This window comes from Microcaecilia unicolor, chromosome 5, assembly GCF_901765095.1.
Source record: "Microcaecilia unicolor chromosome 5, aMicUni1.1, whole genome shotgun sequence".
In the NCBI taxonomy this organism is placed as follows: domain Eukaryota; kingdom Metazoa; phylum Chordata; class Amphibia; order Gymnophiona; family Siphonopidae; genus Microcaecilia; species Microcaecilia unicolor.
In genome coordinates this window covers 39,484,537-39,500,032 of record NC_044035.1, presented here as the reverse complement: position 1 = coordinate 39,500,032, position 15,496 = coordinate 39,484,537, and the positions used below count along the sequence as shown (strand labels likewise).

The window sequence follows — 15,496 nt, the reverse complement described above, 5'->3', positions numbered from 1 at the left end:
ACAAGATTTCGCAAGATGCAGAAGATATTCCAAAACATGCAAAATGGATACTGTTTGTGGAATGAAGTGGCGAGAGGAGTACCACAGAGTGAACCGTCGCCACTTTGATTCATAGGACTTTAATGTAGATTTCTGTCTGGAAGCAATTAAAACTTGAAGTACTTCCTGCGAAAATATCAAAGATGTTGCAGACCCAGTAACCACGCCATAAGTTTGAGTGACTGGGGGTCCGGATGTAGAAGGGTGCCTTGGTTCTGCGTAAACACCTAGTGAGATGATGGAAGAAACGCATAAAGAAGGCTGAAAAACCCCTGCTGGACATTGGCATCTGTCCCTGTCTCCGTCAAGACTGTTGCTGAACGGAAGAAGCAAGAAATGTTCATGAGCCTGAAGGCAAAAAGAGATAGCCCTGAAGTGTCGCAGTGAGGAAGTAAGGCTGAAAAAATGAGAGTCCATTCACCTAAATGCAGGGTGACACAACTAAGAAAAAATGAGTACAAACTCAAGAGTATACTCTTAACTCCTCCTTGGCGGATGACATAACCCATTGCCATGGCAAGGACCAACATAGCTCTCTCCGCCTTGTTTGTCAGTAGGGAAAACAAAATTCACCCGAAGGTAAAACGAATTGCTGAGGTCCCCCAGAAAAAAAAAAATATATATACAAACAAGCTTCTGCCAAAAAGTGTACTGCACGAAGCATCCCAATGACAGAACTAAGGTTCTTGAGATAACTAGATGACACTTAAATAGCGCGATTGATGACCCTGAGATTCGCAATAGGATGAAGGAAAATTCCTTCTTGGGCATTAGAAAGTAAAATTGCATTCTGCAGAATAGAGCGAGGAAATGGCCGAAGGCCCAAGGTCACCAAGAAAAATATAAACTGGGATGTTTGCAGAGGAGACAAAAGACTGTGCGCCAACCTGACTAAACAAAGCGAAAATCAGAGATATCTGATGAGAGATCAAATGAGAGATCAAATGAGAGGCCTGGCTACAATCACCACCCAACCTAGAGACTGTAAGAAATGCAACACCCGGTGCGTGACCTGAGAACTCTGCTGATAAGACTTTCTCCAATTAGGCAGTCGTCTAGGTAAGAATGAAATGACCCTAAGAGCGCAATGAACATCCTCTTAGATCTATAAAAGAACGGAAGAGAGAGTACTGCTGAAAATGACCGGTTAATGCATAAGCAAAAAACTAGCCATTCTCTGGATCCTGAGGAGAAGAGGAAGGGTGACCAAGGACACCAGTTAAATAGGGCTACAAACTCCAACCCTATCTCTATGGCGTTCCATAGTTGGGTAAGTTCTGAATATAGAAAGTTCTGAATGTAGGAGTCCACCAGCTATGGTAGTACGCTCCGGACAGAAATAAATTGTCCCAGTATGAACGTCTGATTCACCGGCCTGTAATTTCTTGGATCTCCCTAATCCACATACCACTAATCCACGTACCACGGTCATGCGTCCTCCCTCACTGAGATGTAGATTGTAAGCTCCTTTGAGCAGGGAACGTCCTTCTTTGTTAATTTGTACAGCGCTGCGTAACCCTAGTAGCGCTCTAGAAATGTTAAGTAGTAGCAGTAGTACCAGACTCACACCCAATAGATATGAATATTGAGCTTGTTTCAGGTTAAAACACCGAACCTAGGCCCAGGGTCCACGGTGTTCCTAGTGGTGAACAGCCATGGCAAATATTGTATGCGTTAGTTTGCAGAATTACTGCAAAGCCTTGCTTTTGGAGCAGAGATTTCTGTTCGATACTCTCGTGAGAGGTTTTTTTTTTTTTTTTTAATGCTGTTCTGGCTGTAGAAAGGTGGACATTTGAGCTTCCCCAGAATGGCAAAACTTATGTACCTATGCCCATTAGATATGAATGCTGGACTTGATGGACTTTAGGCCTTACCCAGCAAAACCATACTTATGTACTTATGGTATAAATACACAGGAAGTGAGTGAATCCCCTTCCAATTGAAAGAACACTCTGGAGTGAAGGCGCATAGAATGAAAATGAAAAAGGACAAACTTGGAAATTACCTGTAACGAAAAAAGTGAAGTTGTGCCACAGCCACTTGGTGAAGGCAGTGTAGACAAGACTGTATCTGAATTCAAGAAAGCTTGATATAACATCAGGTCTCTAAGGAAGAGGAAGAGATAGCAGATGGTATGTATAGGCATACTGGACCAAACCAGGATGTTTATAATCTGCCAATGCTGAACTGATAGAGTAGAGACAAACACGAGTAGATGGTTTGAGGACCGTCCACTATCTTTAAGTGAAAGGATGACTTTATTCTCTAAGTGACCATATGTCCTGTAAAAACCAGAAGAAAGCTAAAATGAAATATGAGAGGCTTCAAGGCAGTTGGAAAAGAAGGGAAGACATGAATAAAGCATGCCTGCTAAGGCAGCTGAGTGACTGGGAGCTTGGTAGACAGGACTGTCCCTCAGAGAATATGAAAGAGCTGATATATCCCCATAGCATCTGAACAATATACTGTATGCCTCTAGAGAAGGCTTCTTAAAGTCGGAAAAAGAAAACACTGTATAACACTACAGCCATTGAGAGTGTCTGTTAAGTTCTTAAAACACTATATAACATCATAGGCATGGAGTAAAATGCTTGAAAGGAACTAAGATATTATGGTCAGAATTGCAAAGTACCAATCAATTGACTCTTAGGCAATGTAGTCCTATTCACCAGGGAATGAGAAAGACAGAAATTTACTCTATGCCTATAGAGAAAGTTTCTAAAGTTCTTAAAACACTGTATAATACTACAGCTATTGAGGAAAATGCTTGAAATGAATTATGATATTATGATAAGATGTAGATTTTCCACCAGGCAATGAAAAATGACTGAGCACCAGAAAAAACTAGTGTTAACAGCCCCGTGATACATAGAAATTTAAAACAAGAAAAGCTTGTTATATATCCATATATGAAAGGAGCCCCCTTTTCAACCAAATATTGCCTGCTGATGTGAAGAGCATTTTAGAATACGCCATTCAGCACATACAAAAGTGTACACATCTTGGAGCCGAACTGCTCTATGAACTGCAGCCTTACCTTCAGCAGAGAGATCCCCGACTGATAAGATGGAGGGAGAAACAAAATGGCCGCCGTTCGCTCCACTGGCCCTGTGGCGATCGTCGACAGTGCGCCCGACACCTCCGAACAAGCGGAGCCCAGTGGAACGGCGAAGAAACAACAGCCGGCGAAAAAGGCCCCGAAAAAACTGGAGGCAGCACCGGACCCGAAGAAACCTTGAAGGGAGAGCAAAATTTACACGTTCCGGCTGCGTGAACTGCGCGACGCTGACCGACAGCAGCTGTTTGAACTTTTAAGCCATATCGGAAAAAACAGGTGGCCGCGCTTACGCGGTTCGCACCTTTCTTTTTTTTTTTTTTTTTTTTCATTTGTTTAAACTGCCGCCGCCAAAACGCAAGAAAATGGAGGAAATTAAATCTGACGAGAAAAATCGCTGTTTAAAGTCACAGATACTGAATTATTTTCTTCTGTTTTTTTTTTTTTTTTTTTTTATAACCCCTCAAATCATACTAAAACACTGGAGCTGCCTGCTCGTTAGAAGTCTGGGGAAAGAAAGGCTGCTTCTTTGAATTTCCTTTTATTTGATTTAATTCTTTTAAAGCAGCTACCTGTTAAAAGTGGCTGCCTCTCCCAAAGACGGTACACCTTTCCAGAGAAAGGGACGGCCCTTCCCTGCTAAGCCAGGGAGATGGGGAGGAAGGGGGGTGGACTCGAGACACCCGAGTTTAACACCCCCGAGGCTGTCAAAGAAAGAAGAGAAAGGAAACCCTGTCAAGCCTCTAAATAAGATTCCAGGCACAGAAGAATTATCACAAATATCTGTAATATCTAAAGAGAAAAGGAGAGAGACTAATGGGCTCACTTCCTACCTGCTGGGAGACTGAGAAAATACTGAGGCTAAGGTCACATGGCCAGGGCTCCTATTGGCTCTCTAGAGTCAGAGTTTTTTCTCAGTCTCCACCTGCTGGTAGGCGAGCACAACCCATCAGTCCAATCCTGGTCCGGTCCGGAGGGACGCTAAGGAAGTTCTTTTGGCTCTAATAGCCTCTTTCACTTCACCTCTTAACTTTAGGGAAAAGTTTTTCACAACTGAAAAAAACATTCCTCCAACTGATGACTGTGAGATAAAGGACTTTTAACAGGAAGGTGTATATAAATATCTAGGAGTGGAGGAAAGAGCAATAATTTAAGGAGAAGTCACAGAGAAATAATATTCTTTACCAATGTGCAGTGGCGTCGCGAGGGCAGCTGACACCCAGGGCGGGTCGCCGCTGCGCACCCTCCCCCCTCCGGAGCGCAACCCCCCCCCCCCCCGAGAACATACCTGCTGGAAGGCGGTGAGGGGCGGGCGGGAGAGCCAATCCGCCGAGTGCACGCCGCTGGGGGGTGTCAGCGCCTCGCTGGTTCCGGGGCAGAGAGAGCAAGGAAACAGCGAGGCGCCGACACCCCCCAGCGGCGTGCACCCGGGGCGGACCGCCCCCCCCCCTTCCTACACCACTGCCGATGTGATAAGGAAGAATACGTTTCTCCTTTTCATTAAGAAATGAATTACTGATCTCATAATTACCATCATTTTAGCTACAAGAAAAGAGGTGCGAAATGCCACTGAAGCTACCCATGCAACATATCAGCTGCCAAATGCACTGATCTCAAGCCTAGTGCAGTGGTTTTCAACCTAGTTCTCGGGGACTACCTGGCCAGCCAGGTTTTCAGGATATCCACAATGAATATGCATGAGAGAGATTTAAAATGCACAGTGTTTTCCTTGTTATGGAAGAAAATTAAAGCCTTAGTCTTTTCTGGATTAAGTTTTAGTTTATGAAGTCACAATGATTCTAAGATGGTGTTAAATTTAATATGATAACTATATTATAGTTGTTTTATTATGCACTTTGTTTTTGTAATTTTAGTAAATCAAAAGGTGAAATAATCAAACTGAAGCATACCCTAACTATTCACAGTGCCCTCAAAGGGTCTCTTAGATGAGAGTTAAAGTATAGCCAGTACATTGATGTTTTTAAATCACTGCTCAGTGTTTTACTTACCCAATGAACTCCAGCAACAGTGAAATATCAAGCTCTGGTGGAATCCGGAACACAGCGCCGAGTACCTTCCTGGATCTACTTCTGTTTGCAGCGACAGGCTGTGGTGCTGCTATGTGAGAAGAGCATGTAATCAGCATATGATGTCAGAACAGGGCTTTTCCACTATCTGCTGAAGGGCAGTGTATAACTCAGTTTCAAAACTGGCACTCAAGTATTATAAAACTAGTAATTGATGTTCCTCTACAACACATGCTGCAGTAATATTGATTTGTGTATATTTAAATAAAGAGATTGTTCCTAACCTACGTCGCCTACTAGTGTTGTTCAAGAGCCTTCTCCTCCTACTCCCCCTTTCCTCAGATTCTACTTTTCGTAGGAATTTGTGTACCTCCACCCTTGTGGTGGTTTGGCTTGCTTGCCTCTGGATATGATACAATACTCCAGGCATTATCACTTCCTTTTTTTCTAATTTTTCCCCTGTGCTCCTGGCATTCCTCTGACTCTCATCATTGCCTTACTGTTTTAGTATCTAGAGATCATTAGAAATGACCAAGGTCCTTTGCTTAGTGCATATTTATTTTAATCATAAAAAAGTGAAGACATCTACATGGTATTTAAATGACCAGTTTACAGTGTATGAAAGACTTTCCCCTCCCCCCCATTTTCTACTGTTCTGTTAGATATCAGCAACTAACCTAGAAACAGTGCAGGCTCTTAAGTTTTTCAGCTGTTCATTACTCTGGTGTTGATAAAACAGTCACACAAAGGATCTGATTTTGAATTTGCTCCCACAAATCAATATTACTGCAGCACATGTTGTAGAGGAACATCAATTACTAGTTTTATAATACTTATAAGAAAGGTCTGTCACGATCCCTGCCCTGCAATATGGGGGGGGGGGGGGGGGGGGTCTCGGCCCTTCCCCCTTCTAGTCCCGTCCCTGGTCCCCACACCTGCCCTTACTCCCTCCTTCGTCCTAGCCTTTCTTCCTACCCTCTGCCCCCAAGCCACCCAGGACATGCCCCCACTCCCTTGTGCACCTGCCCACTCCCAAGCCCAGCCCCTCAAACCCTACCTCCCCCCTCCTCACCCCGAGATAAGCCCCCCCTAATTCCCCTTCCCCCTGAAGATGAGCCCCCTACTTCCCCTGGACTAACCACTGTCCATCTGGGCCCCTCCTCTCCCACCCGTCCTCCACTTTAGCCAGTCTCCCCCTCCACTGGGTCCCCACCTCCCCCCCCACAACCACCCCTTCCCCCATGCTCTGACTTGCCAGGGCCCCTCCTCTAAAGAACCACCTGTGATCCTCATCCTGTCACGCTTTGGGGACATACTCATCCATGGTGAGTTTCACAGGTACTGCCTATACTGGTGTGTGCATGTCGGATACAGTCTGACAAGTTGTCTTATTTGCAGGGTCCAAGCATACAGGTGGCAGGAATGGTGGTGAGGTGGTGGACCTCAAGTAGGAGAAAGACGGCACTGCCCTCCCCTCTACCCCCCACCGTTGTTTACCGCTGTACCTCCCCCATTCCTTCCTCTGCTACCTTTGTTGGCTGCTCCACCTTCCCTATTCCTTCCACTTCCACTCTCATTGACCGCTCGACCTCCCCCAGAGTGCCTTAAAGCGCTAGAGGCCTCCAATCCTTTAAGTCTTTCTTTCTTAACCTCTGTTTATTGGACAGGCTGCTCTTATTGGTCCCTATCTCCTCCATTGTCAATCATTTTGCCAAGCTTTCCACCTTACTGTACCATATGCATGAAACAGCCTCTGAGGTGGTGTTTCATGCTCCCCTCTCGCCCTATTCAAGTACTGCCCAGAAACCCACATTTTAAAATCTGCTTATCAACTTTCAAACCTGGTTCCTCCTGATCACAGTCGTTGTTGATTTTAATCATGCTTACTGCAATAAATTTTCTTAACCTTCTTGTTTTGTCAAAAACTCCATTTTAAGCTCTATAGGACAGGGATCATCTGTTATTTGTATTTTGTGTATATCTAATAATACCAGAAAAATGATTAGTTACTGGTAACAGACGTAGCAGAGGGCAATCCAAAATAAATTTTCACGAATTGCTCTTATCTGCCATCGCTGCCCAGCTTCTCTTGGATCATATTAAGGATAGGTTGCATTACGTCATTGAGATGTATTTTACAATTCCTGAATAATTTGCCAGAAACAAACAAGATTTACTTACCAGGTTTTGGGACATCTAGGCCTCTTTCTTTATAGAAATCAAACATTTTCTTTTTCTCTCCTACATAAAGAAATGTGTAAATTAAAAGGTTGCAGAGTAGCAAAAACATTCTAATTTTCAAGATAACATATACTACTAGATTACTAGTCCACCACAAATCAAACTATTGTATAGTTGACATTTTTTGAACATTGATGGATTAGCAAAATTATGCTATTAAAGTGGAAATCATCATTAAACTACCTAGCAGCAAAATAAATAAATATGTAGTAGCAGTGATGTGAAAAGTTTCATCCCCTCCTGATTTCCCCTATTATTGAATATATCTCACACTAAATGGTTTCTGATCTTTAAACAAAATGTAATATTATACAACTAGTAAAAAAGGCCCGTTTCTGGAACGAATGAAACAGGCGCTAGCAAGGTTTTCCTGGGAGTGTGTATGTTTGAGAGAGAGAGAGCCAGAGTGAATGTGCGGGTGTGTGACAGAGTGAGACTGTCTGTGTGACAGTGTGTGTGTGAGAATGAGAGTGTGTGACAGGGCCCCCTCCCCTGTTCCTAATGCCCCTCACCCCGTTCCCTCCCCTCCTTTTCCTCCTCCTTCCCACACTTTGGGTTCCTTAAGGCTTTCAAAAGTCTATGTATCCCCGTGGTCCTAACGCCCAGTATCCGGATACCCCACCGCTTTCCTCCTCACCCCTCCCCCCTTCATTTTTTAAAAAAAGTGTACTATCTACCCTGTGTACAAATGCCTGGCATTCAGATTGTGTTCCTCTGGTAAATTTTCATTTCTTTCATTCATTCAGAACTTGCCCCCCCCCCCCCCCCAAACACTTTTGGTTCCTTCAGTCTTTTAAAACTCTCCTATGTACCCTGTGTGCTAATGGCCAACATTGAGATTGTTTTCCTGTCCCAAATTTGCATGTTTTTCAGTCACACAACTCCCCCCCACCCCCTTCTCCAGTTTAACACTTTCGTTTCCTTCAGTCTTTTAAAACTCTCCTATCAACCCTGTGTCCTAATGGCCAGCACTCAGATTGTTTTGCTTTGCCAAATTGTCTGTCACTGATGTCACTGAGGTCAGTGCGTGCCTGCCTAGCAGACCACTTCCGGCAGGCACATCCTGTTGGAGGTGAGAATTATTATATAGGAAGGGAACCTGAGTGTAAACACACAGTTTAAAAAATATTTCTTCATTTAATTAAAGAATAAAGTGATCCAACACACATGCGAACAAGTAACTGCCCTTAAATTTAACACCTGATTGCACCACCTTAAGCAGCAATATTTGCAACCAGAACCTTCCTATAATTTGATAGCAGTATTTCATGTTGCTGTTGAACAATTTTAATCCACTCTTCTTTGCAGTAGAGAATGACATGGGGATGGGGACAAACTTTGCTCACATGTCATTCTCTAAAAGCTTTTCTATTTAGACATCCTCTGTGTTCATCCCATGCCTTTTTGAATTTCATCACCATTTGTATCTCTACCACCTCCTTAATGGAGACTTTCCACATCTGTGCTGTTAAAGCAAGGAGGAGGAGGAGAGAGCACTCAAAGAACTTGGCACTCGGTAGGTGAGAGGCTGGCACAAGTGCAGCATACACTTCCACGAGAACCCCACAGGAACTGCTTCCGTCCCCACGGTAACCCCACAGGAACCCCACAGGAACCCCACAGGAACTGCTTCCGTCCCCACGGGAACCCCGCAGGAACTGCTTCCGTTCCACGGGATTCCCACAAACCCCGTTCCCATGCAGGTCTCTAGTTCCAAGCCCTGCCAAAGAGCAGCAGACAAATGCTGTCCTTGCAACACCCATACTTTAGGCCTCCCTCCAGGGCCAGGGAGTGTGGAGAGGTGGCCATAACAGAACCAATGAGAGACAAAAAAAAAAAAAAACAGTGGATTCCGAACTGTTCCCTGCCCTCACATGGCTGTGGCTAAAGATGTTTCTGTTCCTTGAATGTCCTCAGCTGATGATTGTGGCACTGATCCTGCAGCTGTATATAAGGCACAATTACATCTACTATTAAAGCATCCCTCATAATAAAAGCACCATTTTGCCTGCTGCAAAAGCACTTCCATGAGGCTACGACACTTTCTTTTTTTAGGCCCTCTTACACATGGCTCAGTGGACTATCTTGGTAGCCCCACCTTCTTCCTCCCACTGAAGCTCAGACCTGACCAGCACCACCAATGACATCCAACATAAGCACATAAGAATAGCCATACTAGGTCAGACCAGTGATCCATCTAGTACCTATTTCCAACAGTGGACAATCCAGGTCACAAGTACTTGGCAGAAACCCAAATTGCCGCTTCAGGTGTGAACAGACCTCTGGGATTCTTGTTTACACCACTCCTAACTTGCATGTCTGAGGAAGGACAGCATACTTAAACCAGATGGCCAAGGAGCTCCCTCCTACTGCTGAACTGCACAGGGAATCCTGCGCTGCTCCTGCAACCCGGGGGCAAGGAACAAAAGGAAAACAGTAACTTTCTCAGGAGCTCTGTGTTACATGTAAAAGTTTGGAGCTGAAGTTTTCTTTTTTTTATGTTATACTGTTACGTCATGTTCTGGCATTTGCTGAAGAACTTGATATGACCTTATGACATTAACCCTCTTCCTCTTTACACACAGGTCCATTTTTTGGGAGGGCTTTATTTCTCTGGAAAACTCTGATCCAATCTGGTCAATTTCTTTTTTTGTTTTTATTCCATCTTTTGGCTGGTTTTCCTCCATGCCAAATTTGGTTTCATTCAATTTTTGGTAATTTATATTGATCCGAGTAGACATTCTCCATTCCTTTTGTATAATGCCCTTCCAACAACCACTGGGTTGGAAAGAATACTAAAGTGGGAAAAATTTTTTAAGGAAAATAACATTCTCTGGATTGTAAATATTTCCATCCTTAATTACACTATGCATCAAACTCTGGATGACTTCAATGTGTATAGCAGAATTCTAGCTAAAAGTAACCTGGTAATTCAACACAGAAGATGGTAACCTTAAATGTTGGTGGTACATTCTCTATTTTTGTTTTAATATGCCTTTACAATTGGATAGTAAACAAAACTTACTGTCTTCTAAGTTGATCACTAATTTGTATACTATGTCTTGTAATTGTCTATCCAACCTGGTAATAAGAAAACAGAACAAGACAATATGCATAAGGATAAAACATTGTTTAGCTGAATACATTCATTTAATAGGCAAACAGAAGCAGAATATTATTAAGCCAGAAACGATCTCTGTGATAAGTCTAACTAGATTAAAAGACATACCAGTTTTCCATAATATGGCGCGTTTTAGAAATACCCCATGTGGACATCCTGATGTCTACTGCAGGAGACTAGTCCTGGATATAGCTCCTGCTCCTCAGACCAGGAGGGGTTAGAGGGTGCTACTGAAACAGTCTGAGCCGCTGTTCATGAAGGCTTCTGACTGGTTTAAGTGCATGTGGGATCTGCGATACACATCTCAGAAACTGGGCTCTTGATTCAATACCAAACTGGATTGGGGGAGGGGGGAGGGGCGAAAAGGGGAGGAGGATTTCTGGGCAAGGCAACCCTGTGCCAGACAGCCTTGGGAGAAAGGAAGATTTCATGCACAGACAGAAATTAGGGAACAAAAAAAACCCTTCCACCCAATGCAGAAAATAGCAGTATATGGGCTATTCTTCTATAAGCACACATTTTAACTCTGTGGTAATTTTTTATGCATTAGAAGTGTAAAGTATTTTCAATGTGGGCTTATTACATCAGTCCCTGGAGATGTCTACTATAAAATAAGAAGACAGAAGGAGTTCAACAAGATATGGGATAGGAAAGTATTAGGATGCTACTGTAGTTTGCAAAATCTATATATTTTACTGCTAAATCATCCCATATAATTACAGATGTTAAATAGGAAAAATTAAGTTAATTTGCACTGAATTCCTTTCAGATGCAGAATTTTAAACCTGAACACAGAATTTCTCTCTATGGGTATGGGAAGAGTATGAAGATGACTGTAGAAAGTGGGAGTAGTATTCTGGGCTGGGGGAATGAAGTGGCCTTGGGAATGAGCAGTGGAACCTGGGTGGGCAAAGGAAGAGGGGAGCCAGCATTGAGTTGGAGAGAGTGGGAGGAAAGAATGTGTTGGTGCAATGGCGTGATGCATGGGGGGAGGGGGGGGAAGAGAGAGTTGCATAGAGACAGAAATTTCACCCATCCACACACATCCCCGCTGGAATCTTCTCCATCCCTGCCCGTCCCCTGTACTAAAATAACCCAACAGTAGCCCATGTTGATAACTTCCCCTCTCAGTGCTTAAGGGGATTTCAATGTTATCAACCATATCCATTAATTTTTTTTAGTGCTCTAATAATTGCTAAACTAGCTTAGAAACACAAGGACAAGATAGGTAGGCTGGCCTGGTACCACACTTCTGCGGGAACACCGCAGGACCTGCATCCATCCAAGAAGGATTCCAGTGATCTGGAGGGGATTCCCACTAACCCTGTTCCTGTGTGCTCTCTACAGAGAAAGCCAACATAAGTAATGGTGTTGACTTAGGGCAGTGATGGGCAACCTTTTGAGCTTGGTGTGTCAAAATTCGCGAAAAAACCGAGCATAACTCGGGTGGTGTGTCACTTCGAGAAAAATCTACTAGGACCGCCCCCGGGCCCCCCCTACCCAAGATCGCTGCCCACCCGAGGTCGCTGGCCCCCCCCTCCACCTGCTACCGGGCCCAGAACTAACCTTAAAGCCTCCTTTCACGTCGCAGCAAGCAGCAGCAGGGCAGACCTCTCCTCCTTCCTTCTGTGCTCTGCCCTCGCGGACGTTACGTCAGGCGAGGGCGGGACACGGAAGGAAGGAGTGGCCTGCCCTGCTGCTGCTTGCTGCGACGTGAAAGGAGGCTTTAAGGTTAGTTTCCGGGAGCGAGGAGGGAGGGTGGACCACACTGCGGTGGCGCCGCGTGTCATCAAAAATGGCTACGCGTGTCAGTGCTGACACGCGTGTCATAGGTTCGCCATCAGGGACTTAGGGGGAGGGCAGTAGAAGTGAGGTTGGATGGAAAGAGGAGAATGAGAAACAGACCTACAGAAAGGCAAGGGCCTGGGGGAAAAGTGAAAACTTGGTAGGGGTGAAGGATGAGGGGAGAACATGGGTGCTGTAGGGCTGAACCTGGACGAGACAAGAAAGATGAAGGGTTGATGACTGGAGGGGAATGGTAGGGTAACGTTGGAGTGGAACAGGAGAAACTTGGGAGGTCAAACTCAGTGTAGAGAGTCAAGCCTGCACAAAATAGGTAAGCATTTTTAATTTCTGAATAACTATTTTTAGTATTGCATTTTAAATAGAGTATAATTTAAGTACAATGATTAAGCACTTTTGAAGAATAAAATAATTTTACAAAAAAAAAAAATGTTTTTTGCACAGAATTCCTTCAGAAGCAAATACTGTTATTAGAATATCTGAACAAAACAAAAATTCTGAGACTTTAAACACTAAAACAAAATTTAGTATATATTACATTACATTTGTAATCATCCCCAGCTTGCTAAAGAAAAATTACCTGATATTATAAAGTGGCTGAGTCTGGTGTACAATGATGTTGCACTTAGGGCATCTGTTACTGTAGTAAAAATGTCTCACAATGCAGCTTTTGCAGACTGTAAAAAAATTAGCACACAACAATTAGAAATTCAATTTGGAGTGCATAATCTATTACCATTCTTGTGTGTAATTAGAGCTACCTACTGTAATCCACTGACTTTAATTTTTACTATTTTTTAAAATTGCTTTTAATTGTAAAAAAGCAACATTATGATAAGTATTGTTTCTAATTTTATTTTGTTATAGCCCATCTTATATAGAAACCTTTTAAAAAGGCAGGTTATAACATTTTAAATTAAATGGTTTACAGCCAGCACAGGTTGAAAAAAATAGTAAAGAGAAAAATGCACCTTCTATTTGCACTAAATTGCAAACAATCACACATCTCATCATTGCATTTAATGTGCTTGTATACAGAAAAGTGCATAAATACATAAGCATCAGTTCCATACTACTTATTCTAGGAATATGCAGTGAATTTTCCCTGTCCATCTTAATAATGGTTTATGAACTTTTCTTCCAGGAACCTGTCCAAACCTTTTTTAAACCCTGCTATGTTAACTGCTTTTATAACATTCTCTAGCAACGAATTCTAGAGTTTAGTTATACCTTCACTAAAGAAATATTTTCTCCAATTTGCTCTAAACATACTACTTAGTAACTTTATTGAGTGCCCCCTAGTCCTTATACCTCTGGAAAGAATAAACAAGCAATTCACGCCTACCTGTTCCACTCGTTTTACAGGCCTCTTATCGTATCTCCTCTCAGCTGCCTCATAGTACTGAATCCTGTCTTCTGTCTTTATACAATGAGGCCATGTGACACCCTGACACAGGTATTACTACTTTGTTAGTGCCCCTCAATCTCTCAGCAGCATTTGACCTCATTAACCATCAATTGCTTCTATCAAGATCAGCTATAGTTTGGGTTCCTCTTTCCCACATGCATCACTTTGCACTTCCTCACAAATGTCATATGCCATTTGGGAGGGATCAAGATGGTGCCCTAGAGAACAGCTGTGCACAGAGCTCTTTCTTGATGTTCCAAAATGCCTAAGAGAAGACCAAGGAAACCGGCTTCCCCGACTGGTAAAAGCAGTGTTACTTCATTCTTTATTAGAAAATAGAAGCATTTACCATGCAACTTCCATCATTTGGGGCAGTCCCGATGCAAGCGGACGAAGGTAAACAGATGCCCTCGCCGCTACTGGGAAGTAGCATTTCGCTATCCCCTACCGAGGAGAGAGAACCGTTGGACAACCCTGCCTTGCAGCAGCAGAGACATCTGAAGCTGAGTGGAGCATCTGTCAATGGAGCTCTAGATGGTAACTCCACTGCTCCTGGAATATTGAAAGTGCCGAGTCCTGCGGTTGGGGATGGCACATGCCAGACAGGGGGTCCCCCTCTGTCATTTTAGACATCACAAGTGATCTGATGGAAGCAGCCAGCTCTTTGAATCCTGTTATACAGCCTATACTGGAGCCACAAATTTCTTTTGAACCAGTAAGACTGGCCACGTTCATTCTGGAGCAACTATGGAAGACGATTGTTTCCCTGGGCCAGACCTTAACACCACAGATGTCTGTACAAGTGGGTAAGATTTTGATGTTGGCACAAAAGGTAGATAATTTTGAATCTCGACTAACTTTAGCTTTAAATTCTTCTGAAACTTTGTCTACCGCTGTGCAACGCTTGGACTCGAGTGTGGTGGGGTTGGTTAAAGGACAAACCAACCTGGAAGTAAAATGTGAGAATTTAGAAAATCAGATATGCAGACGGAAACTCCATCTGATAAATTTCCCACGAATACCTGGTATTTCACCTTCAGATATGTTTAACAGTTATGCTACTGAAGTTTTGCATGTATCTGCACTATCTATGCCACCTGTTTCTAGAGGTTTTTTTTTTTCAATGTACTTTCTTTCAAGAAAAAAAAAAATAAACACTAGATGGGACTGACCAACTTTCTCCAATTTCTCAAGACAGCTTGAATTTGACCACTTTCTTAGAGTCAATTAAAGAAGAACTGGTCATTCCATCAATTTGGTGGTCACTAACACTGAATTATGAACGTGACTGGATTATAAGACTATGTTAGGCACAGGGAAGCTATCTTCTGTTCCATGAAAGTTAGAATTTTTCTTGACGTGGGTCACTCAAAAACGTTGCAAACAGTTTCTTCTGATCAGGCCTCGGGTAGTGGCTATTGGCGCTACCTTTCTGTTAAAATTTCCTTGTAAATGTGTAATAACGTATAAAAAGGGAACGTTTATTTTCTATGAGCCCTCTCAACTTGTGATTTTTCTTAGTAATAAAACTGACACAGAGACAGGTTGGACAGCCGGACCCTCTGAGTGACTGCCTTAATACATTAGACAAAGTATTTAGATTTATAACTCCTCTCTAGAGAAAGCTTGTTTAGAAATTGTTTTCTTTTTCTTTCCTTTAATTTGTTTGATCTCTTTTCTCCTCCTTCAAACATTGAGGAATGGAGTAATGAGTGACATGTAATATATTTTTTTCTCTCTTTAAAATTTGTAATTTACTTTTTAGTATTATTGCATATTTGCTTATTTTTCTTATTTCAAGG

The 15,496-nt window shown here is 42.9% G+C and overlaps 1 protein-coding gene across 3 annotated transcripts in view; it reads right to left on the bottom strand.

Moving 5' to 3' along the window:
• The window catches only part of PCGF6 (polycomb group ring finger 6), a 104,792-nt gene that overhangs the window by 74,989 nt on the left and 14,307 nt on the right, over positions 1 to 15,496 (bottom strand). For 2 of the 3 annotated variants that reach the window (XM_030202812.1, XM_030202810.1), the window contains exons 3-6: positions 12,867 to 12,963; positions 10,388 to 10,443; positions 7,303 to 7,362; positions 5,104 to 5,212 (exon numbers count right to left, since the gene is read on the bottom strand). In XM_030202812.1, the coding sequence (XP_030058672.1) occupies positions 5,104 to 5,212; positions 7,303 to 7,362; positions 10,388 to 10,443; positions 12,867 to 12,963 (322 nt within the window). The remainder of the gene's footprint in view (positions 1 to 5,103; positions 5,213 to 7,302; positions 7,363 to 10,387; positions 10,444 to 12,866; positions 12,964 to 15,496) is intronic. The other variant, XM_030202811.1, reaches the window with a different exon arrangement.